The sequence below is a fragment of the Electrophorus electricus genome, chromosome 4 (genome assembly GCF_041902795.1).
Source record: "Electrophorus electricus isolate QZ-2024a chromosome 4, ASM4190279v1, whole genome shotgun sequence".
In the NCBI taxonomy this organism is placed as follows: domain Eukaryota; kingdom Metazoa; phylum Chordata; class Actinopteri; order Gymnotiformes; family Gymnotidae; genus Electrophorus; species Electrophorus electricus.
In genome coordinates, this window is record NC_137500.1 from 27,527,045 (window position 1) to 27,555,000 (window position 27,956).

Here is a 27,956-nt window from a genome sequence, read left to right on the forward strand (position 1 = left end):
GAGGTTAGGGTTAGTGTTAGGGGGTTAGAGGGTTAGGATTAGGGTTAAGGGTTAGGAGGTTAGGGTTAGTGTTAGGGGGTTAGAGGGTTAGGATTAGGGTTAAGGGTTAGGAGGTTAGGGTTAGTGTTAGGGGGTTAGAGGGTTAGGATTAGGGTTAAGGGTTAGGAGGTTAGGGTTAGTGTTAGGGGGTTAGAGGGTTAGGATTAGGGTTAAGGGTTAGGAGGTTAGGGTTAGTGTTAGGGGGTTAGAGGGTTAGGATTAGGGTTAAGGGTTAGGAGGTTAGGGTTAGTGTTAGGGGGTTAGAGGGTTAGGATTAGGGTTAAGGGTTAGGAGGTTAGGGTTAGTGTTAGGGGGTTAGAGGGTTAGGATTAGGGTTAAGGGTTAGGAGGTTAGGGTTAGTGTTAGGGGGTTAGAGGGTTAGGATTAGGGTTAAGGGTTAGGAGGTTAGGGTTAGTGTTAGGGGGTTAGAGGGTTAGGATTAGGGTTAAGGGTTAGGAGGTTAGGGTTAGTGTTAGGGGGTTAGAGGGTTAGGATTAGGGTTAAGGGTTAGGAGGTTAGGGTTAGTGTTAGGGGGTTAGAGGGTTAGGATTAGGGTTAAGGGTTAGGAGGTTAGGGTTAGTGTTAGGGGGTTAGAGGGTTAGGATTAGGGTTAAGGGTTAGGAGGTTAGGGTTAGTGTTAGGGGGTTAGAGGGTTAGGATTAGGGTTAAGGGTTAGGAGGTTAGGGTTAGTGTTAGGGGGTTAGAGGGTTAGGATTAGGGTTAAGGGTTAGGAGGTTAGGGTTAGTGCTGGCACTTGTTGATTTTGTTAAAACTTGGCAGGTGAGACACGGTGAAAAGTGAATTTGACTCAAACATTCATGTTCCATTGTGAAGGTCAAACTCATTGTATTGTGCCGATTTCTACATACAGGAGTGCCAAATATGTATCTTTGTAACGTAACCTGTTCTTGGTGCATTTGGGTGCATTTAAGTCATAAAATAGTTCTATCACAATTTCTGCTTGCAGTATGGAAATGTCATTATACCCTATAGATGTCATCATTCAAAGAAGAATGTTAATGCAGTCATTAAAAGAAGACCCAGATTAATGGCCGTATCTTTGGTGAATGAATGAAACGAGTGGGGGAGGTTTTCATTTACAGCATTTGGCAGACTTGCCTATCCAGAGTGGTTTACATATTCATCAGTATAACAGTACACATGGGCAGTGGTAGCTCAGTGGTTATGGTACTAGACTAGTAATCAGAAGGTTCAAGCCCCATCACAAGCCCCACCACTGCTAGGTTGCCACTGTTGGGCCCCTGAGCAAGACCCTTAAGCCTCAATTACTCGAGTTGTGTTCAGTCAGAATTGTAAGTTGCTTTGAGGACAAAAGTGTGGGGTAAAATGTAAATGTAAATACATATGCTTCCTGGGAACTGGAGCTAAACCTATGAGCCCCTTCTTCTCTCTGCTGATCCAGAAAAGCTACAGCACATTTAGTGTGGAACTTAATGTGTGATTAATGGATAAAAGGCAGAAACTACTCAGGAAATGTCCCCACCAGCAGCACCACTATGGTCACGCCAACTTCTTCTATGATTTCTGCTAGTTTTTTATATATATATCTGATATTCTGCCAAGTCAAGACATTCACCTGAGACTGAGACAATATGTGGTGTTGAGTAATGCAACTCTAAAAATAAAAATAATAAAAAGATGTGTCACCTTTTGTGTTCAGTCATATATTAATGTGTTCAGTCATATATTAATGTGCGTGTACATTTAAGGTACCCATACAGTTTGCATCAACTCAAATGGAAAAGGTTCATGCATATTTTATTCAAGAGTAAAAAAAGAGCTTTGTCCATGTGGCATGCTTACACTGTCTAGAGATCAGGAAGTCATAGTGCCAAAACTCAGTTTCAGAGAAAAGTACGAGAGAATCACAAATAACTCATGAAATGCTTCAGTTTTCGTTAAAGTAAACCACAATGAGCGACCAAACAAGGATCAGGTAGAGTGGAAGAAACCAGCAGAAAGCGTATTTATAATAAATAAGAATATTGTGGAGAATAAAGATAAGAATATATTTGTCCTTAAAAAGGTGGACACGATCAGTGCCTGTTTGTAGTACAGCTGGAGTTAACCATGCAGTCATGCTTAGTCTGCCCACATCTTACCAAACAGATTAGATTATCATTCTCACTCAACAACGTCTGTACATCAACAAAAAAAATTATAATCGTAATAATAAAATAAAATTTTTAATCCTTACAGGAGCTTAACTGAAATTTACAGCAACAACAAACAAATAAAAACAAGCTAGTGAATAAATACACAAATAAATAAATAATATGAGCTTAAATAGAAAAAAATTACAAACATAAATAAGTGATGATCATCCCTTAAAAATATTTATATACGGTTTATATACAAATCAAGATCCCACATGTTAGGAGTAGCTGGATCTCAGTTCAGTCTTTTGCAGCTGGACAGGACAGGACCTGATTGAGACCTTACAGTACATTTCCACAAAATAAATAAATTAATAAATTAATTAATTAAAAAAACAAACAAAAAAAACCAAAAAACAAACAAAACCTTCACCACGTGAACTTTCACAATCCCCACAAGCCCTAGGACATACGGCCCCCTTAACCAGTCTTCCTCAGCTGAAGCAGGTTAAAGTTAACAGTAAAGGAACACATGGCGCCCCAGCGGGAATCCAGCGGGTGGGTACGAGTCTGGGGAGGAAGGCAGTTCCAAGAGTGCTAGAGTGCCTACATCAGCCTCTGCGAGACGTTACCACAGCGGAGTATACAAGAGCACGCAACTGAAGGTGGGAGAAGGGGCGTAACCAGCAAGAAAACACACGTTTGTCAACATACCCCAAAGTCTTTATGTCAAGTCCCCGTGTTTAGTCAGTAGTACTTGATACTAATAATCTGTTAAATACTAGTAGCAAAATGTGGTAGAAGAGCAAGGGACTGAAAGAAAACACTTGCAAGTCACACACACACCCGCACACCCACACACACCCGCACACACACACACACCTGCACACACACACACCCACACACACACCCGCATACACACACACACCCACAGACACACAAATCCACACCAACACCCACACCAACACCCGCACACATACGCGCACACACACACACACACACCCGCAGATACACATACGCACATATGCACACACTCTTCTGACAGTGAATGAACAGCACAGGGTCTGTTGGACCATGGCAGGCAAAGAAAGAGGAATCGTCTTTCAGTGATAAAACCTACTTCCTTACCAAGTAATTACTGACTCATCCACCCACGTGTGCACACACACACACACACACACACACACACACACACACACACACACACACACACAAACAAACAATCCTAATCATCCAGGAGAATAGTACACCACCATCCTATTATCAGTTTGTAGTTAAGATGTCATTATGCAACCCACACACACTCTTTTCTCTCTGTTCTTCATCTCTTTCCCTTCTCTCCCATTCTCCTTCTCCTACACATCATCATCATCATCACACACACACACACACACACACACACACACACACACACACACACACACACAGGACATCCTCCCACTATTAATTGTATTTTGCCTTTTCCCTCCGGATGGCGACTGAAGTGACTATCCTGCATCCCGCATCCTGCGTCCTGCTCCCGCTGCCCTACGGCATGCTAAGCGGGCTGTCCACGTCACACCCTGCAGCCGGGCACAGAGCGAAAAGAGAGTGATGGAAAGCGCGGGAGCGGTGGCAGAGTGAGCGGAGGAACAAGGGGAGTGTCAGGGCGTGAGCACAGAGGCCAGGGGGAGGGGCAGGGGGCGGAGTGGAGGACGAGTCACTGGATATTGCTGTTGTCGTCGGTGCCGTTGGACTCGGCCATGTTCATGCGGCCCATGGAGAGGCCCACGGTGTTCATGACATCGCGTCGCGGGGGCATGCGCTCGTTAATGCGGTCCAGACCCTTGGCTTCCTCAAAACTAGTGATTTTATGCTGTGGGGAAAAGCCACGGATGGCTAGATAGAGAAAGAGAAACAGAGGGAAATGGGAAGAGAGACAAAACAAAGGGGTACAAGAGAGAGACACACAAACAGAAAAACTAAGTTAAAACCTAATATGATTAACTCGGCAAAACATATAAACTGACATTAACTGTTTCCTATAGCTATAGGATAGCTATAAACTATAAACAACGCTACAAATTTTCACAAACAGAATAACTTGCACATAAAACACAAATACACACACACAAGCACACGCACACACACACACACACACACACACACACACACACACACACACACTCACACACACACACACACAAGCACAAGCGCGCACACACACTCACACACACATACATGGAGTGACGCAGGTAAAGGGACCAACCAAATTTTTTGTTGTCCCAATTATCAACACAATGTTTTTCTAGTGCTGCTCTGAACTTTACCACGGTCACTTTAGATTCCTGACTTAGTGTCCCACACAGTGGCATCACCAAGCACTAGGAGGTCATAAGAGGTCAAGACTGGAACTGTTACATGACACCGCCTGGCGTTTACCACCATTAACACCCTCAGCACCACCCTCAACACCACCATTAAAACTACCATTAACACCACCCTCAACACCACTCTAAACACCACCCTTTAGCACCACTATTAACAACACCTTCAGAACCACCCTCAACACCACCCTCAGCATCACCAATAACACCACCCTCAACACCACCCAGCGTGTCAAAAGATCCTGCCTCCCACACACTAGCAAGCTACTGCCTTTCCAATTTGTATTTGCACACACACACACACACTCCCACCCTCCACACCTTTAAACAAACTCTATTATATGTCAATAACACAGTCATTATTTCTGAACATCATTAGTGTTCAGATAATATGAAGCTAAGCATGTCTGCATTACAATGAAATTTAAAGGCACATAAGTTCAGATTTTGCCAGGACATTATGTTTATATATCATTATGATCACAAACCAGGTGCAAATATTAAATGTACATGAATAATGGTCATTTCTCACTATAGCTCTTCTTGTTGTTATATCATGTTATGTATATATGCAAAGATGGCAACTGTATATGGTTAAGATAGTGATGCAGCTGTCTACTGAAGAAAAATGGCAGCAAATTCCATCAGAAATCTTCACCAGAGACCTTTATTGCTGAGTTCATTCAAACCAGGTGTTTGTTTTTTACTGTGTGAAAACTAAAAGGATTTATAGACAGATATTATAGATGAAAATAAATGAATGTAGAGAAAGAAAGAAATAAAGTGTGTGACTGGAACTGAAATCAAGAAGTGACAGAACTAACATGGAATCAAAACATTAGTACACGACAGGTTCTGCTAAATCATGTAATGAGAACTGCACATATTTGCACACACACACACACACACACACACATACACACACACGAACGCACACAAACACATCCACACGCAAACACAAACACACGCAGACACTAAAATACACACACGCACACAAACACAAACACACACACACACACACACACACATACACACACACGAACGCACACAAACACATCCACACGCAAACACAAACACACGCAGACACTAAAATACACACACTCACACAAACACAAACACACACACACACAAACACAGACACTAAAATACTCACACACACGCACAAAAACACAAACACACACACACAGATAATTTCACACTCACATCATGCATTCATTCACAACTTCATTCTCTTATGTACAATCCACTTAATACACACACACACACACACACACACTTACACACCTACACATCTGCACTCATACATACCTACACACACCTAAACTGGATGTGAAAGCAGTTTATTTTCAAAACAGTAGGTGCCTAAAGTGAAGTGTGTAAGATTTGGGGATTATTAGCAGAAATGGAACATGGTGTATAAAACCATGTTTTACTAAGTGTGTGATCACCTGTAACGATGCATCTTTTTAATTTTGTTCGTTCAGAATGAGCCCTTTATATCTACACAGGGAGCAGGTGCTGTCCCAACCGAGGTCACCGTGTTTCTACAGCAGCGAAAACATGACGAAGCAAAACAAAATTGGGACAGGTGACATTGGAAAACAAGGAAAAACACTGGTGTGGCCTTTCCCAGAAGGAGAAACACTGGTGTGGCCTTTCCCAGAGGGACAAATTACTTCAGAGTGCAGGTGAAGTCTCCTGTTTTCTGCTGGACAGGTAATTTAGTGCATCATTCTAATTATAATTTGTTGTTTGATAGCTTTAGCTAGAACATGGCCACGGGCAAAGTTACCAACACAAGTAACAGGATTCCCACTCTAAGTCAAATGTCATGTTTCCTGACATTTCACTGAATTTACTGACCACACAGCTGTATTGAACATTGTCACCTGTAATGAACAGAAAAACAAGGCACCTTTCTTAAACGGGCACTGAGATTCCTGGCTAGTATGACAGAAAAGTGTTTGCCTGTCATTGGGAGTCTGTGAGTTTGATCCCTGATGATGACAACATCAGGGAGGGAAGCGTGACTCACTCGCTCTGCCCTGTCTATCACAGTGACACTGGCCAATCCCGGGTGTCTGTGAGCTCAGGATCAGAAAGCTGAGTGTGATACTGAGTGTGTTACTCCACCCCTTGATGTTTCATGAGCCGCAGCTTGAAGAGATGTGGTGATTTGCTGCATGTGCCTTGGAGGAAGCGTGTGACCTCCCTCACCTTCCCTGATTGGCTGCTGCTGTGTGATAAGGGAGACTTACCTGATGGGTGGGAACTGGATAAGACTAAATTGGGTGGAAAAATTAAAAAATGGAATATACAACAAAAAAAAGTGTGTGGAAAAATCAACTATAACAATCACTCATGTGATATGGTGAATGTGGGAAACATTTAGATACGTATATGGAAACTAAAATGCTACTCGTCCCAGGAAGAGGAAGAGGAGGTGGAGAGGAAGCTGATAATTCCCACACTTCCATTTTTTCCCTTCTCTAACCCTTAAGGGAAGCACCACAAGTGACCCTTTCCGTTAGTAACACGAGGAGTGTTAGCAGCCCTTCAGAGCTCCCCAAATGTGCTGCTCTGAGCTTCGTTAAGAGACTCTGTACGTTTTGATCAGGTCTGATTGTGTCTGGTGTATTCTGATGAAAACAGGGCAGAGATGTATGTCCCAAAAATTGTTCAAATCCCCCTGACTGAAATAGACCTGTGGGAATCCTGAAGTCACCTTTTTCCTGTGCCAAATATCAATTTACTTCTGGAATTCCACTTTTACATTTAAGCACCAAACCTAGAATTTCAGCTATCTCTGGTATTTGGAACAGAAACCCCTGTGATATTACTATGATTATCTGACCAATCTAAGTGTAATTTTAAACCAAAACTGCTCTGGAGGTCTCCAATGTTTTGATTCCATGTTAGTTCTGTCACTTGATTTCAGTTCCAGTCACACACTTTCTTTCTCTCCATTCATTTATTTTCATCTATAATATCTGTCTCCAACCTCTGTAACATTTCTGGGTAGTCTAACCTGTTTTCGACTCTAGAAATGGAGAAAAAAATATGTCCACTATCTCACAATCAGATTAAATACCTCTAATAAACTTGCGCTTCACAATTACTTGACTAATGTTGTAATTAGTATATGCAAAGCAGCTGGCAGTAATTAGCAATAAAACATTACAACAACATGGTAAAAGTAACACTAATATTCACTAACTTACATGGAAGCTATAACTTATAGTTTTACAGACTAAATAACTATATTACACTTTCTAAATATCTGTGTAATGTAACCCCACCACGTGACGTATTATTGCTACTCAGCGTGGTGGTAGATAATAATATGATTCTGGAAGCAGCATGACCCCTGACAGCCACCGTAGGTCCCACTACACACCTGGAAACGGGAAGGTGATTGAGGCTATTCAGTTTGCAGCAGTCTACAACCTCACCACTATATGCTCCTTCTCTCCCTTTAAGTTCTACACGTATATATGAGTATATATGAGTGAGTGTGCGAGTGAGTGTGTGCGTGAGCGTGTAAGTGTATGAGTGAGCGTGTGGGTGTGAGTGAGCGTATGAGTGAGCGTGTAAGTGTGCGAATGTGCATTTGAGTGTGTGACCCATCCAGTCTATGACTGATAGTGAGGGTGATAACATTAGATGACTCAGGCCCTCACCACTCATAGTCACCGCAGACCCCATTAGCTTGCACACACCAGCTAGACGGCTAGCGCAGACAGGCAGCGGCTATGAGCAGCACAGCAAGAAAGAGAGAAAGAGAGAGATAGAGAGAGGGAGGGAGGGAGAGAGGGAGCAGAGAGAAGGAGAGAGGGAGGCTGGTGATTACCTTCTCCGTCCTCAACTGACTCGATGGCTTCAATGGCCTCGATGGTAGCTGAGAAAGCACAGACAGACAGACAGACAGACAGACGTAGAGACAGACGGGGAGACAAAGAAAGGAGGGGTGGGAGGAGCGTTACTATGGCAGCCATGCGCATAGCACGACCCGCCACCAGTCCGCTGACAAGGCCAGGCAGTCAGCAGTTAGCGTTAGTGGCACCGCTAGCTGATTAGTAGGTCTGTGTGTGTGTGTGTGTGTGTGTGTGTGTGTGTGTGTGTGTGTGTGGGTGCACGCACAGGTATGGCAGAGATGTTGAGATAGGCTAACAACTACATGAATGTAAAGAGCAGTCAAACTGAAAGTGAGAGATGGAGAGATAGAGAGAGATTGAGAGAGAGAGAGAGAGAGAGAGACATTCAAAGTGAAAGTGGAGGCTTTGCTGCTTACCACTCTGTAAGGTCTGTTTTCCTCCAGACAACACTCCACTGGGCAGCATGCCTGTGGGGGTCAGCCCCTTCAGAGTCAACACATTCTCACTCTCCTCACTGTGGGAGCAATGAACCACACACACACACCCGTGCATAGACAAACACACACAAGCACACCTTCTACTCACTCTGTGTACAGCATAACATATATACACATTCAACTATCTCTATTCACAGTTATGAATTCTCACGTAACCCACACACACACACACACACACACACACACACACACAAATCTGCATAGCTCTTCCTGTACTTACCGTAATACTGAGAACATTTTAGCCATTTTGCCAATGGCACGAATTTTGTTTCGTATCACCTCTTTACGAGCCGCTGCTGCATTAGCTGAGAGAACACACACACACAGTTAGCTTTCCGACTTGGCCAACTAACTCTTTCAAGGAACACAGCTACTCTCAGACTGCTTCCGTTCTATAAATTGCATTTAATTTTCCTGCCACTACTCTCTTACCGTGTGCAATAAGACTTCATCTATGTGTCCCAAATCCTCTTCATTTATTTTACCTCACTAAAGAGAGATTTTAATGCTAACTTCAGGATAATCTTATTTCAATTATCGTAAAATACCACGTCTGTCCTCACCATCAAAGATCTCGTCGCCATCGTTCATGAGTTCGTCATCCGAGCAGATGCTGAGGACGTTTACCAGCATTTCTGTCACTGTAGAGAGGTCAAAAGGTCAGAGGCTTTAGGGCAAAATCATCTTACTCAGAGTATGTACAGCACTAAGTAGCTTTATTGAAAACCTGGAGTGGGGGCCTGGGGAAGAAGCAGTCTGCTCCCTAGCTCTCCAGGCCCACGCACTGATGAACGTGTTATAGCACACAGATTCACATGGACGCACACGGACTCACATGCAGATGTTGTTGATGTTTACACTAAAGCACCAAAATGCCCCTTTAAACTGCACTAAAAATGTATTCAGCTAAATCATTACAATAGAGGATCATTCTAAAATGTTTCTAAAGAGCATTTTCATTTTGAATGCTTCCCAGATTTCAGACCAGTTCTTAGGGACAGGAAAGTCCCAGACAGAGCTGGACGTTTTGGTTTGTTCTTTTTTTGAAGACATTCTGAGACTCTGCACAACATGACAGGCATCACACCTTTCTCTCCTACGAAGGGCAGAGACCAGGTGAAGACGTCCATGAAGTTTGGCAACCAGTAGGGGTGCGGCGAGCAGTTAAACTGGCGAATGTTCATCACGTTGTTCTCATATTTTAACACAGCAGCTGCAAAAAAAAAAAAGACAGTTAGATTTACACACAGGCCCACACACACAAGTGAGTCCTCAGTTTACAAGAGCTTATGTCAGGCCCATAGTAAACGAGCAGATGTGTGTATTTGTTACAATGGTACGTTTGGCCATAATATGAAGCCGTAATATAACACCAGAGAAAGTGTCTTACAAAGTGTTCGTGCGTGCGTGTGTGTTTACAAGACCCCGACCTTTGTTATTGTAAACGTCCAGGTAATTGGGCGCGGAGAATATGGTGATGAGTGAGGGGAATCCCGTCGTCTGGCTCTTTCTGTACATGCGGTAGCTGCAGGGACAGAGGTACATGTGAGTGAGGATAAGACACACAGGAACGTCCTGAGACACACGCAGGAACGTGCACGACGCCGGCGGGTGCTGATGTGGCATTTTGCAGTTTGGCTGTAGCGTAACTGCTCCACCACCTTGCTGTCGTGCATTAAGGAGAGTCTGTGATGGCCACATCCATCCTGAGCCAGGTTCTCACCACCTTCTACTGAGAAAAAGGCCATGGACGACACCATTGGCTGCCAAATCAAACTGATCTTATTCTATCTGAGTGAGAAACAAGAACTGAAGGTTAGAAAGAGCTGTCACTGCTTGGTTTGTGGGCAATTTCTTGTTTACTCTCTAGCTTGCTGATTCATTTGTAAATATTGGCCCAGAATGATGTGTCCTTATGTGAATTACGTACGGAGAAGGAGGTAAAAGGCGGTTTTCTGTTCTGTCTCCACCCAACCACAAGGTCATCCCAACCACAGTGCTTCAGTATTAGTCAGCTGCAGATGTACTTGGGACATTTTCAGAAGTGATGGGGACATTTTCAGGAGTGCTGGAGAAATTTCAAACTTTTTTTTCTTCCGTGGTGCGGGGATGACAGTCATCCTTCTAAACGTCTTGCTAAATAAAAGCCATTTACAGCATTCATAACTGCATTTGCTAACTACCCGATACATAGACCTGACCACACAACAGACATGACCGCACAACAGACCTGACCACACAACAGACATGACTGCACAACAGACCTAAGCACAGAACAGACCTGAGCACAGAACAGACCTGAGCACAGAACAGAGCTGAGCACAGAACAGACCTTTACAGTGATTTGTGGTCTAATGCTGGGCAAATCATGGTAAGATATTACAGTCATGTGGGTTTTGTAGTGGTGCCCCTGTTGTCAATGTCAGTCTCCTATGTTGTCCTTTCTTTGTGTTCGTAGCCATGTGCTCTTGGCTCTGCCGCCAAGTGCTATGTGCTCTCTGTTGTCCTTCTTCATGGCTCCGCCCCCATTGTGCTCTCTGTTGTCCTTCTCCATGGCTCCGCCCCATTGTGCTCTGTTGTCCTTCTCCATGGCTCCGCCCCCATGTGCTCTCTGTTGTCCTTCTCCATGGCTCCGCCCCATTGTGCTCTCTGTTGTCCTTCTCCATGGCTCCGCCCCCATTGTGCTCTGTTGTCCTTCTCCATGGCTCCGCCCCCATTGTGCTCTCTGTTGTCCTTCTCCATGGCTCCGCCCCCATGTGCTCTCTGTTGTCCTTCTCCCTGGCCTAACTCCAGCCACGTGTCCAGTTAGTCCCACCCTCGTCACACGCGGGCCTCGTACTTATTCCACCTGTTTCCAGTTCTTTATATCGATCATTGAGCTTTTTGTGTGTGTGTGTGTGTGTGTACGTGTATGTGTGCGTGTGTGCGTGTGTGCGCGTGTGTGCGTGCGTGTGCATTAATGTGCACTGTTGTTCATCCTGCCTCACACCTCCATCACAATAATGTGGGGTTTAATGTAAGGGATATAACAGTAATGTGGGGTTTAATGTTAGGGATATATCAGTGATGTGAGGTTTAATGTTAGGGATATATCAGTGATGTGGGGTTTAATGTAAGGGATATAACAGTAATGTGGGGTTTAATGTTAGGGATATATCAGTGATGTGGGGTTTAATGTTAAGGATATAACAGTGATGTGGGGTTTAATGTTAGGGATATAACAGTGATGTGGGGTTTAATGTTAGGGATATAACAGTAATGTGGGGTTTAATGTTAGGGATATAACAGTAATGTGGGGTTTAATTTTAGGGATATATCAGTGATGTGGGGTTTAATGTTAAGGATATAACAGTGATGTGGGGTTTAATGTTAAGGATATAACAGTGATGTTGGGTTTAATGTTAAGGATATAACAGTGATGTGGGGTTTAATGTTAGGGATATAACAGTGATGTGGGGTTTAATGTTAAGGATATAACAGTAATGTGGGGTTTAATGTTAAGGATATAACAGTAATGTGGGGTTTAATTTTAGGGATATATCAGTGATGTGGGGTTTAATGTTAAGGATATAACAGTGATGTGGGGTTTAATGTTAAGGATATATCAGTGATGTGGGGTTTAATGTTAGGGATATAACAGTGATGTGGGGTTTAATGTTAAGGATATAACAGTAATGTGGGGTTTAATGTTAAGGATATAACAGTGATGTGGGGTTTAATGTTAAGGATATATCAGTGATGTGGGGTTTAATGTTAAGGATATAACAGTAATGTGGGGTTTAATGTTAAGGATATAACAGTGATGTGGGGTTTAATGTTAAGGATATATCAGTGATGTGGGGTTTAATGTTAAGGATATAACAGTGATGTGGGGTTTAATGTTAAGGATATAACAGTGATGTGGGGTTTAATGTTAAGGATATAACAGTGATGTGGGGTTTAATGTTAAGGATATAACAGTGATGTGGGGTTTAATGTTAAGGATATAACAGTGATGCGCTTACCCTGCATCCTGGGCCTCGTGAGCTCTGATGACTGAGAGGAGGTTATTAGTCTGTAGAAACTCACATACTGCAGGATAGCTGTAGATGAGAGAGAGAGAGAGAGAGGGGGGGGAGGGAGGGAGAGAGAGAGGGAGGGAGAGATGGAGAGAAAGAGAAAGAGAGAGAAAGAGAAAGAGAAAGAGAGAGAAAGAGAAAGAGAAAGAGAGGGAGAGTTTCTGAGGTTTCACATGCAGCCTGGCTGGTGCCTTTAACAGTCTATCAGACAGTCCATGAAGTGTGATCATGTAAGGTTGAGATGTTCAAACAGAGAGTGGTTTCACTATTAAGACATTTATTTAGAGGGTCATGGTGACAAATTTAGGCATGTGGGCAACTGCCCATAAACTGTCCTACTGTTTTTCCCTGTTGTCAGCTCTTTGACAACCACAAGGTGGCAGCATGAGTGCTGTGAGATGGCATCACATTCTTTTGACATGAACCACCTTTGCAACAAAATTCAAATCCATCCTGGGTATTGAAACCCCCCAAAGCACAGTGTGGTCAGAACGTAAAAGATGACATCTGATTGAGTCTGACAGGCCCAGTTATCCAAGGTTAACTTTCAGATAAAATGTACTGCTAGTACTAAGGCTTGTTTGTGAACTGTTAATAATGAAATGTTAATAATAATAATAATAATAATAATAACAACAAATTTAATAATTAATTATTGATAATGATCATTGTAGCAGAAGATCAACAGGTTATCAACACGAACAGTGAACTTAAAAGTACAAATTTTATCTAATGAACTGAATGTTATAATGAAGTGAAAGATACCATCCAACACTTACATTAATTTGAGTATTTTAGCAGCTCCTAAATCAGCTCATCAATGCAGAAAACAAAAGAAGCTCCAAAACACCTGGATAGTCCTTGTACTGACATCATTCCACATCTCTCTGGGGAGTTTTCCTACGCCCTTAACACTGCGCTGTATTTTGGGAAGTTGAGACCAGTTTCTAGGAAGATCCCATGACTGACACATTTTAGCACCTAGCAACCTGAGTATAAGGAGGAATTAGTCTTTTCCCAGACCAGAATAGAGTCTTTTTTGGGGGTGGGGGGTTTCACAGCCAGGAGCATGTGATGGAATTATTTTTTAAAAGTCAGAGATATAAAACATATAAAACAGCTAATCACAGTAGTATTGTGCACAATAATGTATTCATAATGTATTCATAATGCATTCATAATGTATTCATAATGTATTCAAAATGTATTCCAAATAACTCGCTCATCACAGTCACACAGAAAACATCTTTATCTAGTTTGTAAGGTTTCATTGATTCTGGCAGATTTCATAAGATTAGAGCAGTCAGATTGCTAGCTATAGCACAAGTGCCTCAGGCTCTCTCTCTCTCTCTCTCTCGCGCTCTCTCTCTTTCTCTTTCTCTCTCTCCCTCTTTTGATTTACTGTGGTGTGAAATAGATCTCTCTCTCCTAACCATCTTCTCCTTTCCTTTATATTCTTCACTCTTTCTCATTCCATCTCTAATGCCCTTATTTATTTATCTTTCTCTCTCTATCTTTCTCTCTCTTAACCTCTCCCTTGGCAGATCTGGATCTGACAGTAGTAGCCAGTTGTCATAGTAACTACAGATCGCAGAGTCCTGGGGGATCATGGGAATTCTGTGTTTTTGCTGAGAATGACCACTTGTTTAGGCTGTTTTATAACTCCTGTTACCAGCAGGGTCTCATTTTCATGCCACACCTGATCACTTGGAGCACAGAGCTCCTCACACACCCTCTTCACCTAATGAAATTTCCTAAACCAATAATGACATTGATTGGGTCCATGTTTGCTTCAGAAATTTCACATCAAGCTTTTAATTCTGGAAACAACAGCTACTAACATTAATAAAACATGTTAAGAGTTTAGGTTTTTACTATGTAGATATAACTGAACAAAAAAACATTTACATTGTCTTCCAAAGGAGTTGGATGGTTGAGTTTTAAAGGTTTCAACTTAAAAAAATAATATGGTATCTACCATATATTTCATAAAATGAAAATTGGTTTCACAAATGCTACATTGTGTCTCTAAAAATGCCATATTGTGTCTTCACAAATTGTTTCCTATCTCTACTATCTCTCGCCCTGTCTCATACGTGCACTTGCAAAATATTTTTCAATTATCAATAACTCTCTATCACTTGTTTGACTGCATCCCCTCACATACGCACACACTCACACACACACACACACACACATACACATACATGCACGCACGCACACACACACACACAAGCATGTGCACACACACACACAAAGAAGCACACAAGTGTGCATCACCTGTAGAAGTAGGAACAGCCGCGAACAGTGTTATGGCTGAAGTATTCCTGGGTCTTCTCATTGCCAAAGTCCTCTAGAGGATCTGACCACAGTAGATCACACATGGGTCCAAAGGCTGGAGGCTCCTTAAACCGGTCCAGCTGGAACACAGAAGGACAGAGGCACTGAGGGACGGAGCAGAGAGCTCGCACGGGTAGAGGCATCCAAGAACGACTCTGAGAACACAATCCTATAAAGCTATATGTTATCGCCCTCTTCAGGAACCACAGGGCTACAGTACCTTCAGAAGCACATGTGGACACTAATGTGAATGTTTTAAAAGGAATGTATGTGTGCGTGTGTTTAGGTGCATGTGTGTGCATGCGTGTGTGTGTGTGGATCTCTACCTTCTTGATGTCATCTAGTGTGTGTATCTCAGGCGAGAGGCCACCGTGCACACAGAGGAACTGCTGATTCATCAGAGCAGCAAGTGGCAGACAGTCAAATGCATCCATGCACGCGTCATACACCTGCTCCGAGTATTTGATTTTACCTTAGAGAAAGTGAGAGGAGAAGGCACAGTGAGCACGAGAGTAGGAGAGACAGTGGACATCGGGAGAGACAGTGGACATCGGGAGAGACAGTGGACATCGGGAGAGACAGTGGACATCGGGAGAGACAGTGGACATCGGGAGAAGGAAAAGACAAGGCTGGTGGAGGGAGGGGGGATGGGCAGAGAACTCAGAAAACCAAAGATGAAAAGTTTTCACTCAGACAAATGTTGTGACATGTTCTGAGGCTTCATGTTGTCTCGTGAGTCTGATTTGTACACAGGGATCCTGCATGCATTTACACTTTCGCAGAGCACTGTCAATCGAGTTAGAGAAGGAGAGATCGTGTGTGTGTGTACGGGAGAGACAATCTGTACTGTGTCAACTTCACCATCCCACATCTCCCCCATCTGTTCAGTCACACCACTGTATCATCCAGCAACACAGCATTACATGCTCTCCCTAACATACACACACACAAGATCATTTTCATCCATCTGCATTCTCTGTTTCTATGACCATATATATATATATATAAATAATGGGCCTCAAACCCAGGACAGATAGGTGAAGGCACCAACAGCCTACTGGGTGAGCTACTGTGTTTTAATAATGGATAATGGTGGGCCCATGTGAAAACAGTTAGATTTAAGAACAGGTAAAACCAGTTGAACCCCAGCCGCTTTGCTGCGAGGCAAACAAACTCCCGCTAGACTGCGGCGGCCATAAAATGACCTGCGCGTATATCGCGCTTAAAAGGAATGGAGCACGACAAAACGAGAGGAAAAACTAAACACCACACCGAGCGTGGAAAAAGGGAGAACAAAGGATGCCACGGGAAGAATGGCAGCCCCGATGCAGTGGGGAAAACCAAACTAAAACTTTCCAAACAAAACCAGAAAACAGGGAGGAACTTTAATGGCTAAGGGAAGCCTTGGAAGAGAGACAGATTTGAGGTGGCAAACTGGAGAGGGGAGGGGACGTGTAAAAACACAGACACCCTCACAGCACAGAAATGAGGTGTAGCACGAGGGCTCACCGACCTCAATACCCGAAGTTACCAGCTAGGAGCTTGGCTCAGAACTTTGGCAAAGACCCAGCACTGAGTGACTGGGTCACTGGGCTTATATAGGCCTAGCCCAGCTTTTGGGCGTTAAGCCTGATTAGTGGTGTACCTGACTCGAGGCCTCCCTCCAGCCACCAGAGGGAGGCCTCGGCCTGGCACTGACCCTTACAGGACCCACCCGTAAGGGGCGGCTCCTGATGTCCCAAGGCCAGCAGCACGATCCCCCCGAAAAGCCTGAATGAGTTCAGAGTCCAGGATGTGACAGGAGGGGACCCAGGACCCTCCTTGGGCCCGTATCCTCCAAGTGCACAAAATACTGGACCCCACCACGAACCCGCTGGACATCCAGGAGACACTCAACCGTGTATGCCGGCACACCATCCACCATGCAAGGACCCGGCGGAGGGGCCCACCGAACACAATACGGGCCTAAGGCGAGACACGTGGAAAGTGGGGTGGACTCTCAACGACGGGGGAAGGGCAAGGTGATAAGAGACAGGGTTAACGCAGTGAAGGACCTTGAACGGCCCGATGTAGCGAGGAGCGAGTTTGTGGGGATAACCACGCAGAGGCATTGGCCGATAGCCAAACCCGCTGTCCTGGCCGATAAGTCAGCGCTGGTCGCCGTCTATTGTCAGAGTAATGCTTTTGAGCAGCGGCAGCAGATAAGAGAGCCCTGCGTGCCCTTCGCCAGGCTAGGCGGCAGCAACTGACTGTCTGCTCAGCAGACCATACACCTACGTCAGCGTCTTGGTTGGGAAATATCAGCGAAGCATACCCAAATTGGCACTCGAATGGTGGAGTGCCACAGGTTGTTGTGGACAAACTCCGCCCATAATAGGTGCTCAGACCAAGAGGATGGGCAGGAAGAGGCCAGACAGAGGGTGTGCTCCAAGTCCTGGTTAACTCTCTCGGTCTGGCTGATGGATTGGGGACGGAAGCCGGAGGAAAAGCTGGCTTCTGCCCCCAACAATGGACAAAAGGCCCACCAGAACCGGCTAGTAAATTAAGACCCACGGTTTGACATGATGTCGCTAGGCAGCCCATGAAGACAGGCAACCTGGGTAAGTGCCAGTTTAGCTGTCTCCTTTGCAGATGGCAGTTTTGGCAGTGCAATGAAGCAGCCGGCTTTGGAGAACCTGTCGATGACCACCAAAATCACAGTGTTGCCCCTTGATGGGGGCAGCCCCGTGTTAAAATTGAGCGACAGATGAGACCAAGCACACGAAGGGACAGCCAGTGGGTGCAACAGACCAGCAGGCCTTGTCCTGGGGTCCTTGCACTGAGCGCAGGTGCGGCAGGAGTTAACAAACGTTCGGACATCGGGTTCCATGCGTGGCCACCAAAACCGCTGATGGAGAAACTCAAGCATCCGTGTGACTCCTAGGTGCGCTAAAAAGGGGGATGCATGTCTCCACTCGAGGACCCGAGCTCTAACCTCCTTAGGTACATAGAGCCTGACGTACTGCCTTCTCAACCCCCCACTGGATTGGCGCTATGATGCAGGCCCTGGGGATAACGATCGAGGGTGGAGCAGAAGGCAGCAAGGATTCCCACAAGCGGGAGAGGGCATCAGGTTTAATGTTCTTAGTGCCCGGCCGGTATGATAAGGTAAATTCAAACCGGGCAAAGAACAGTCCCCATCTGGCCTGGTGTGGATTAAGTCGCTTGGCCTGCTGTAGGTAGGCCAGGTTTTTGTGGTCTGTCCAGACCAGGAAGGGGTGTTTTGCCCCCTCCAGCCAGTGCCTCCACTCCTCGATCGCAAGCTTGACCACCAGTAATTCGCGGTTGCCCACGTCGTAGTTCCGTTCTGCTGGGGACAGATGTTGAGAGAAGTAGGCACAGGGATGCAGTCTTTTATCCCTTCCAGACCATTGGAACAGAACTGCACCAATGCCCACCTCAGAAGCATCCACATCGACGATAAATGGAAGCTCAGCATCAGGGAGCTGAAGAATAGGAGCCTTGACCAGACGGCATTTCAGTTCTTCAAACGCCCGCTGTGCTTTGGTGGACCAGCAGAACCAACCCGACGCCTTCCTGGCCAATGCAATCAGTGGAGCTGCAATTGTTCTAAAGTTCCTAACAAACCTGTGGTAAAAATTCGTGAAGCCCAGGAAACATTGGACCAGATGCACGAGGTGGGTCTAGGCCAGTTCTCTACAGCCAGCACCTTGGCGGGGTCCATGCACAAGTTATTGTGGGAGACGACAAATCCCAAAAAGGAGATGGTACAGACATGGAACACTGACTTCTCCATCTTAACGAAGAGGTGGTTCTCGAGCAGAAGCTGGAGGACCCGCCTAACATGGGTGACATATTCGTCTACCGTTTGGCTGTATATAAGGATGTCATTAAGGCTCTGGTAGTCTATACAGAGGCGTAACCCGCCGTCTTTCTTCCTGAAAAAAAAAAACCCCGCGCCAGCCGGGGAAGCAGATGGCCGGATGAATCCTAAGGCTAAGGCTTCCTGGATATATTCTGCCATTGCCTGACGTTCAGGCCCCGAAAGGAAGAATAAGCAGCCTCTAGGGGGACTGGAGCCCGGGAGGAGGTTTATGGCCATGTCATATGGCTGGTTGGGGGGCAATAGCTGGGCCGTCTGTTTGCTAAATGCCACCCTAAGGTCCCAGTATTCCTGGGGCACTTGAGACAGGTCCGGACTATTGGGATTGTGACCAGCCCCAGCCCCAAGGTTTGGGTAGCTGAAGGCAGGAGGTCTGACACGTCAAACCCCAAGACAGCACTGACCGGCTCAACCAGTCTACCTGAGGATTGTGTCACTGAAGCCAGGGGTACCCCAAAATCAGTTGCAAGCCAGGAGCATGGATAATTAACAGTACTATGTGTTCGGTGTGTGTGTGCCGACTCGCAACATAACTGGACGGGTCTGATGACTAACAACCCCTGGCTCAAGGGACCGGCCATCGATGGTAGCAATGGGTAAGGGTTCATCCAGTGGGACCAGCTGCAGGGCTAACTTGTTGGCCAACCCAGCTTTGAGAAAGTTGCCCGCTGCCCCAGAGTCCACAAATGCCTGGAGACGTGTTTCAGATGTTCCCCAAGCCATTGTGTAACTGAGGAATAACCCCTGAGCTCGGGGAGGACTGGTTGAGTCCATCAGAGGTCCTCCCTCCCCTGACGGACGTTGTCTTTTCCCTGGAACTCAGGACAAGCTGGGTGGAGATGACCTGAGCTTCCGCAGTACAGACACCTCCCTTCCCGCATCCGAGCGTCGCGCTCATACCAGGAAAGGCGGGTGTGTCCGAGCTGCATTGGCTGGGATCCGGACTCCCCCTGCTTTGTCAGGCACGTGAACAGGGCTAAGGGTGCGCGGAGCTCCACAAGAGACTCGACTGATCTCTGGTCCCCTCTGCCATATGCCGTATGCCTCTGCCATACGCAATTGTTAATACGCAATACCAGATTGATCAGGTGGTCGAGAGAGGCGGGAGTATCACGGTGGACCAGTTCGTCTTTAAGCTCCTCGCTGAGGCCCTGGTGGAAAACCAAACTAAAACTTCCCAAACAAAACCAGAAAACAGGGAGGAGCCTTGGAAGAAAGACAGTGCAGACACCCTTGCAGTGCAGAAATGAGGTGTAGCACAAGGGCTCACCGACCCAATGTTACCGTCTAGGAACTTGGCTCAGAACTTTGGCAAACACCCAGCACTGAGTGACTGGGTCACTGGGCTTATATAGGCCTATTATTTAAGCCTGATTAGTGGTGTGCTTGACTCGAGGCCTCCCTCTGGTGGCCGGAGGGGGTCGTTGTATTCACATATATAAATATATATATTTATTCCCCCCCCCCAGCTGATGGCTATGTGTGGGTGATGCTGTATGTGGGTGAGCTGTTAAAGTTGTTTAAGGGTGTTTCCTTAGGAAAGTTCATCTTCCTTGTACACTGACTCTACTGTCCCTCTTGCAGTGTGGCGGTCTCTTTAACAAGGGGCAGACCTCTTTAGGCTATGAGTTTGTCCTACAAAGTGTGTGTGAGTGTGTGCCTTTGTGTGTGTGTGTTCTGATACTTGGCAGATGGAAAAGGAGGGCACCCACTCCTTACTGTCCCCATCAGGGAAATCACAGTCGTTGACTCCCTTGGCCAATCATTAACGAGCAAATTAATTTGCTGCTAATCACTCTCTCTCTCTAGCTCTTTCTTTCTATCTCCATCCCCCCCTTCCACCCTCCCTCCCTCTGTCTGTCTGTCGGTCTGTTATTAGAGAGGGGCTGATCTGGAAAGCAGCTCTGGGAGAAAATACCGAACTAGAAAAAAGAGGAGGAACATAAAGAGATGAGGGAAGCACTCGGGAGAGATTTCAGGAGATATCAATACAGGAGAGAAGAGAACAGAGTGCTAGGGAGGAAGAGACCATGGATGGATAGAGGGATGGATGGATAGATGGATGGATGGATGGATGGATGGATGGATGGATGTGTAATGGATGGGGAGATTGAGGGGTGGAGAGGAAAACAGAATAAACAGGAAGTGGAACTAAGAGGAATACACTCTGGGTTAACAAGTTGTGAGATGGAGGGATGAGAGAAGAAAGAAACCCATGACCACTGTGTGGCTTCATACTTACATTCCTGTTTGAAGGTGAAATATTCAGTCAGGTGTCTACATTCATGGTTTCCCCGTAGTAGAAATAATGTCTTTGGGTAGAGGATTTTGAGAGACCAGAGATACAAAACACACTGAGAGAAAGAGACAAAGAGGGCGAAAGGTCACACAAATTACCTAAAGAGCTGAGCTCGCTCATCAACACATTGATTTCAAAAGGATTTCTGCTAGACCTAGACCTACCTAAGCAGTGTGAGTGGCAAAGGAAACCCTAGTGCCCTCACCTCAATACTGAAGTAACCTCGGTCCACATAGTCCCCCAGAAAGAGATAGCGTGTTGTCGCTGGCGACCCTCCAACTTCAAAGAGCTTCATCAGGTCAAAGAACTGCCCGTGGATATCTCCACACACTGCAATACACACACACACACACACACACACACACACACACACACACACACACACACACACACACACACACAGAGAGACACACATCAGGACAGTGGCTATGTCATAATGTTAGAAATAAACTGCCAGTGGATATTTCTGATATGTACGTTGTACTCACATGTATATTATATAGATTATACAGATTATACAGTACTATACTGAATACCATACAGAAATATCTATTCATCTCTTAGCACAGGGAAAGCACTCTGTATATCTGAAGTATATGGAATACTACACTGTTTGAAGTATATGGAATACTACATTGTTTGAAGTATATGGAATATTACACTGAAGTATATGGAATACTACACTGAAGTATATGGAATACTACATTGTTTGAAGTATATGGAATACTACACTTAAGTATATGGAATACTACACTGTTTGAAGTATATGGAATTCTACACTGAAGTATATGGAATACTACACTGTTTGAAGTATATGGAATACTACACTGTTTAAAGTATATGGAATATTACACTGAAATATATGGAATACTACACTGTTTGAAGTATATGGAATATTACACTGAAGTATGTGGAATAATGCATATATATTTCTTCCTCTAGGCAGGACATAACAAACCAAATCATCACTGTAGTAAGTGAATCTCCCATCAGGTATTCAGATGACCCCACATGTCCCCATATCCCATGAGTTGACCAAATGAGTAGTTTGATGCCTTCCTTCAAAAAAGCTTTGAAGCTCCTGACTCAAGCCCATTATAGCAAGGACAATGTGTTTAGTAGGTACAGTGGGGACTGTGTGTTGAGTAGATATGGTAGAGACAGTGTTGAGTAGGTACAGTGGGGACAGTGTGTTGATTAGATACAGGGTGGACAGTGTGTTGAGTAGGTATAGTGGGGACAGTGTGTTGATTAGATACAGTAGGGACAGTGTTGAGTAGGTACAGTGTGGACAGTGTGTTGATTAGATACAGTAGGGACAGTGTTGAGTAGGTACAGTGTGGACAATGTGTTGAGTAGGTACAGTGTGGAGAGTGTGTTGAGTAGGTACAGTGTGGACAGTGTGTTGATTAGATACAGTGTGGACAGTGTTGAGTAGGTACAGTGTGGACAATGTGTTGAGTAGGTACAGTGTGGACAGTGTGTTGATTAGATACAGTAGGGACAGTGTTGAGTAGGTACAGTGTGGACATGCTGCACCATCTGTAATAGAATTAGGTGCTTAGCAGTTTATTTGAAGCACGATGAAATGTTTGATTCTGTAGTCAGGCTGTGTGGAGTTATGCTATTAGGAAAAGACCTACTGGAACATGGTACATGGCCAGAACTCCATTTTAGAGATGGAGAAAAGTAAAAACAAAGACTGGAATTAATGATGACTGTGATATATCCATTAACCCTTAGTAAATCCCCTTAGCAAATTATCACTTGATAATTATTGGTGACTCGTGTGTGTGTGTGTGTGCACGCCACTTGCGCAACCACTGTAGTAATATATTCAGTTAATATTTAATACATTCCCAGAAGGCCCTCTTGAGGACCCAAGGCTCTGGGCAGGCTCCCAGCCCCCAATATCACAGCCCTCCCCATCATCCACTTCCACACACTCCTAGTGTTATCTCACCGGAGTGTCCCCAATGACAAGCTGCGCAACTGGAGCGTGTTTTTTTGAGAGGGCAGTGGAGTCAGGGGTCAAAGATCATGCAGTCTGAAAGGGCAGGCAATTAGCAGCTTGTCTCTATAACAAAGCCTGCAAGTGCCTGCTTGTAATGTTTAATGCCCCTCTACTCCACAGTGGAACAGTTAGGGCAAAAACGTATGTACATTCTTCTTCTATCTGACAATTAATATGCTGATTCCTTTTCTGGCACACTGACAATACAGTACCGTCGGTAAGAAATTCATAATGTCATAATGACTATTCTGAACATTCTCGTTATATGAAAAAAATGTTTTGGTATATAATTTCAAACATCAGACCGATGTCTGAGGACATCCATTATCATCTTCACCTAAACAGGAATATTTTCATTAACAGAAATAATGACATAAATCTGTTTTATAACAATTAAATTCTGCCTAATCCTGTTCTCTTGCAGATCCTAAGCTTGAGTCTTTGTCACTGTTATGTTATTCTTCACTTATTCTGATGTCTGTATATATTCAATATTTAAAAAAAACATTTTCCAATCAGTTCGTTTTAGTTTAGTTATGGCAGCTTTACTGGCCTGAACATAGTTAGTGCCAGTGTTAAATCTGTCCTTATCACAAATCAAGTCTGTTAATCATACAGTAATCACACACACACATACACAAGGCCAGTTTAGAGACACCAATCAACCTCACAGACACACAGAGAACATACAGACTCCTCACAGACACAGAGAGAATGTACAGACTCCTCACAGACACACAGAGAATGTACAGACTCCTCACAGACACACAGAGAATGTACAGACTCCTCACAGACACACAGTGCGAACGTACAGACTCCTCACAGACACACAGAGAATGTACAGACTCCACACAGACACACAGAGAACATACAGACTCCACACAGACACACGGTGAGAACGTACAGACTCCACACAGACACACGGTGAGAACGTACAGACTCCACAGACACACAGAGAACATACAGACTCCCCACAGACACACGGTGAGAACGTACAGACTCCACACAGACACACGGTGAGAACGTACAGACTCCACAGACACACAGAGAACGTACAGACTCCTCACAGGCACACAGAGAACGTACAGACTCCACATAGACACACAGAGAACATACAGACTCCTCAGACACACAGAGAACATACAGACTCCTCAGACACACAGAGAATGTACAGACACCTCACAAACAGTGGCCAGGCCACAAATCAAACCCAACAGTACTAACCACTAAATAGTATTTTAACTATGTAAATTATATTAGGTACCTGAAACAAGAAATCTATTCCATTTTATCAATATATTGTCAGTTCCTACCACGCTTCCCTCAAGCTGTGACGTTCTTCTCAGTCAGAAGAAGATTGTGTCTTCCTTACGATACTTTCAGTTCTCTGTTTCAGTGAGATCAACACACACTGGAATATCTTGTCCTGGACATGATTCTGTCTTTGACAGTGTAGGCGAATGCCAGTCTCAGTCTCCAGAAGCCTCGTTTCACAGTAGCCCTGTGACCCTGTTTCTCCCTGTCTGCCCCTGTCGCATCTGTCTACAATCTCTGACTCAGAGAAAAGATACTGGGCCAACGTGTAACCATTGGTAACACCTTTTTTCTCCCTTTCTCTCATTCCATCTTTCATGACAAGAACTTGTATTAGAAATTTCTTAACAACCGATAGACAAGTATCAGTAAAGATGAGTGTGTTCACTCTTCAGATCTCCCAATCATTGTGCGTTTTCTTCCTCTCTCTGGTTTCCTGTTCTTTCCGCGCCACGTCCTCTTCTGCGATGCTTTGTTTCTTCTTTCATGACTCTGTTACACCTGTGTCATCGGCACGGCGACATCTACCCCCCCTCCTTACCCTCCCTTCTCTAGTACACACTCAACATGAAATATCTTACCAATACATACATGAACCAGTTTCCTTTGTGCCGATTTCTTCCTGAACCAGTTTTCTTTTCTTACATGACATCACGTATCACTTGCAGTGCATGTATCTGCTGTTCTCTTTGACATGAAAAAACACAGAATCTGAACATTTCAGTTACGATTTTACCTACATTCATGGACCTTAAATAAACTAATTTGTTCAACTTAAGAGCAACTCTATTGCTGCCTGCCTTGCATGCCACTGTTTGTTGTTGTGATATTTAAACAGAACCAAAAAACACAATTAAAAAATAAAATAAATAACACTAAAAAGAAATAAGAATAAATAAAAAATTTAAAACACATAAATACAGATATAATGGCTAGCATGGTGCGGATAAATACTCCTTCACCAGGGTGACTCAGGTCTGTGTTATATCCAGTAAAGCAGATTAAAACGTCCAGGTAGCCCACATGTCCGTGTCTCTGACCTGTAACTGGGGCCTCGATGTCCAGCATGGTCTCCTCCTGTCGGAGGATAGCAGCTCCCTCGTTGATGATCCGCAGGGCCACAGGCTCCTCCACACGGCCCTCCTTAGTGAGGTGGGCCTTCAGAAGGTCCACACGGGGCTTGCCCTCACAGTCAAACACCTCCCGCATGCTCAGTCTGTGGCTCAGCGGGAAAGGGACCGCTACCCGGAAAGAGAGAGAGAGAGAGAGAGAGAGAGAGAGAGAGAGAGAGAGAGAGAGAAACACTGTAAAAAAAAATGCAGCTATTGGCACACTGGCATACATCGTCTTAAAATATTTATTAGGCCATATCTGCTAGTTAAAACCCACAACAAAAATTATTAATTCAATATGTTATGTTTGATTATAGATTGAGGACATCTGCATGGTCCAGATGTAAGAATGAGGAAGAGAAAGAGGCGATGAAGAAACAGAAATGGTGTAAATAATCGTTTTTATTTAAACACATATAAATAAAGTACAATAATGCAGGAACTCTGGAAACATCCTCTGTAAGTCTGTGAGAGAGATCCTCTAGTCATCTGTTCTTTCGCATGCTGGAGTAGATCATTCAGGAGAAGGCTATTCTTTACCTAAATCCTGCCACAGCAGGTGTGTGAAGTTCAGATGTACAAACCTCGTCAAATCATTTTAATCAAATTCGTTCAACTCCATGACCAGGACTTTTTTGACTGAGTCACTGACATTCCTAAAAATGACCACTGAATGACCTTCTGTAAGTTAACCAGCTAGATAACAGGAGGTAAACTGACAGACATAATGTACATCAAACTGGGCAAAATGTGGAGCGCTGTGTAATGGTACATGATGAAATTGATGAAAAGTAGCTAGCTAGATATAGCCTGTTCTTTAAGGCTACCAGATGAGTGTGGAAATAAACTCCACTGTGAATAACCCCAGAATAAACCCCACTGTGAGTAAACCCCACTGTGAATAAACACCACTGTGAATAACTCTAGATCAAACCCCACTGTAAATAAATACCACTGTGAATAAACCACACTGTAAATAAACCCCACTGTGACTAAACCCCACTGTGAATAACTCCAGATTAAACCCCACTGTGAATAAACCCCACTGTAAATAAACCCCACTGTGCATAACCCCAGAATAAACCCCACTGTGAATTACCCCAGAATAAACCCCATTTTGAATAAACCCCTGTAAATAAACCCCACTGTGAATAACCCCAGAATAAACCCCACTGTGAATAAACCCGACTGTAAATAAACCCAGAATAAACCCCAATGTGAATACCCCCACTGTGAATAAACCGCAGAATATCTTAGTGTAATAATGGCTTTATTTACAAATAAATACTATATGCTTATTAAAAAATTTAATTGCTCTGTCAATTAAGAAACATTTCTGATAAAATGTTTTGAAAAATTTCAAATTCAGCATAATTATTAATGTAGACTCTAACTATTAGAGTTTGGGGGTCAAAGCGAAGTGAAGCAAAGTAAATATTTTGTTGCCCAGTGTTTTTAAATGAGATGCCATGAAATAACTCACTACTTGCGTAGACCTTTTACCAGATATGTTCTTACTTTTATTTTAAATTACTACTTTAAATTCTACCTGAGTAATTATTCTTTTAAAGTAACAGTTTTGGTTGCACTAATCTCCCCTATTTATACATTGCAGCTGAACACACACTATTTACAGCATATTACAACCTACCAAAAACTGGAGGCAGCTAGACAAGAAAGGAGAGCGACAGAGCCAGGGCACAGAGAAGAGGGAGAGAAAGAAAAAAGAGTGAGAGTGAGAGAAAAAGTGAAGGAGAGAGGGAGAAGGAGGTGAGAAGAAAAGGAAGCTGTGACAGGTGTTACCGGGGCAACAGCAGCCAAAGGCTGGTATGCTGCCAGAGAAACTCATCATTGATCGTAACACACACACACACACACACACACACACACACACACACACACACACACACACACGTACTGATTCGTGCACATTAAAAAAACAACCACTACCTCATCAAACAAGCACTGTATGACAATGAGTGTAAGCGGAGTTCTCATAGTAAACGTTGCCATGAGATGCTGTCAAAATACAAAGTGTTTCC

General features: G+C 44.3%; 1 protein-coding gene across 3 annotated transcripts in view; it reads right to left on the minus strand.

Annotated features, from left to right (window-relative positions):
• Positions 1–1,801: 1,801 nt before the first annotated feature.
• ppp3cb (protein phosphatase 3, catalytic subunit, beta isozyme) overlaps positions 1,802–27,956 on the minus strand; it is a 42,329-nt gene continuing 16,174 nt past the window's right edge. For 2 of the 3 annotated variants that reach the window (XM_027017110.3, XM_027017111.3), the window contains exons 2-14: positions 25,843–26,043; positions 21,680–21,804; positions 21,418–21,529; positions 15,619–15,764; positions 15,233–15,372; positions 12,899–12,976; positions 10,325–10,419; positions 9,982–10,107; positions 9,458–9,535; positions 9,115–9,199; positions 8,814–8,911; positions 8,373–8,420; positions 1,802–4,034 (exon numbers count right to left, since the gene is read on the minus strand). In XM_027017110.3, coding sequence (XP_026872911.1) covers positions 3,856–4,034; positions 8,373–8,420; positions 8,814–8,911; positions 9,115–9,199; positions 9,458–9,535; positions 9,982–10,107; positions 10,325–10,419; positions 12,899–12,976; positions 15,233–15,372; positions 15,619–15,764; positions 21,418–21,529; positions 21,680–21,804; positions 25,843–26,043 — 1,511 coding nt within the window. In that variant the 3' untranslated portion in view covers positions 1,802–3,855. The remainder of the gene's footprint in view (positions 4,035–8,372; positions 8,421–8,813; positions 8,912–9,114; positions 9,200–9,457; positions 9,536–9,981; positions 10,108–10,324; positions 10,420–12,898; positions 12,977–15,232; positions 15,373–15,618; positions 15,765–21,417; positions 21,530–21,679; positions 21,805–25,842; positions 26,044–27,956) is intronic. The other variant, XM_027017112.3, reaches the window with a different exon arrangement.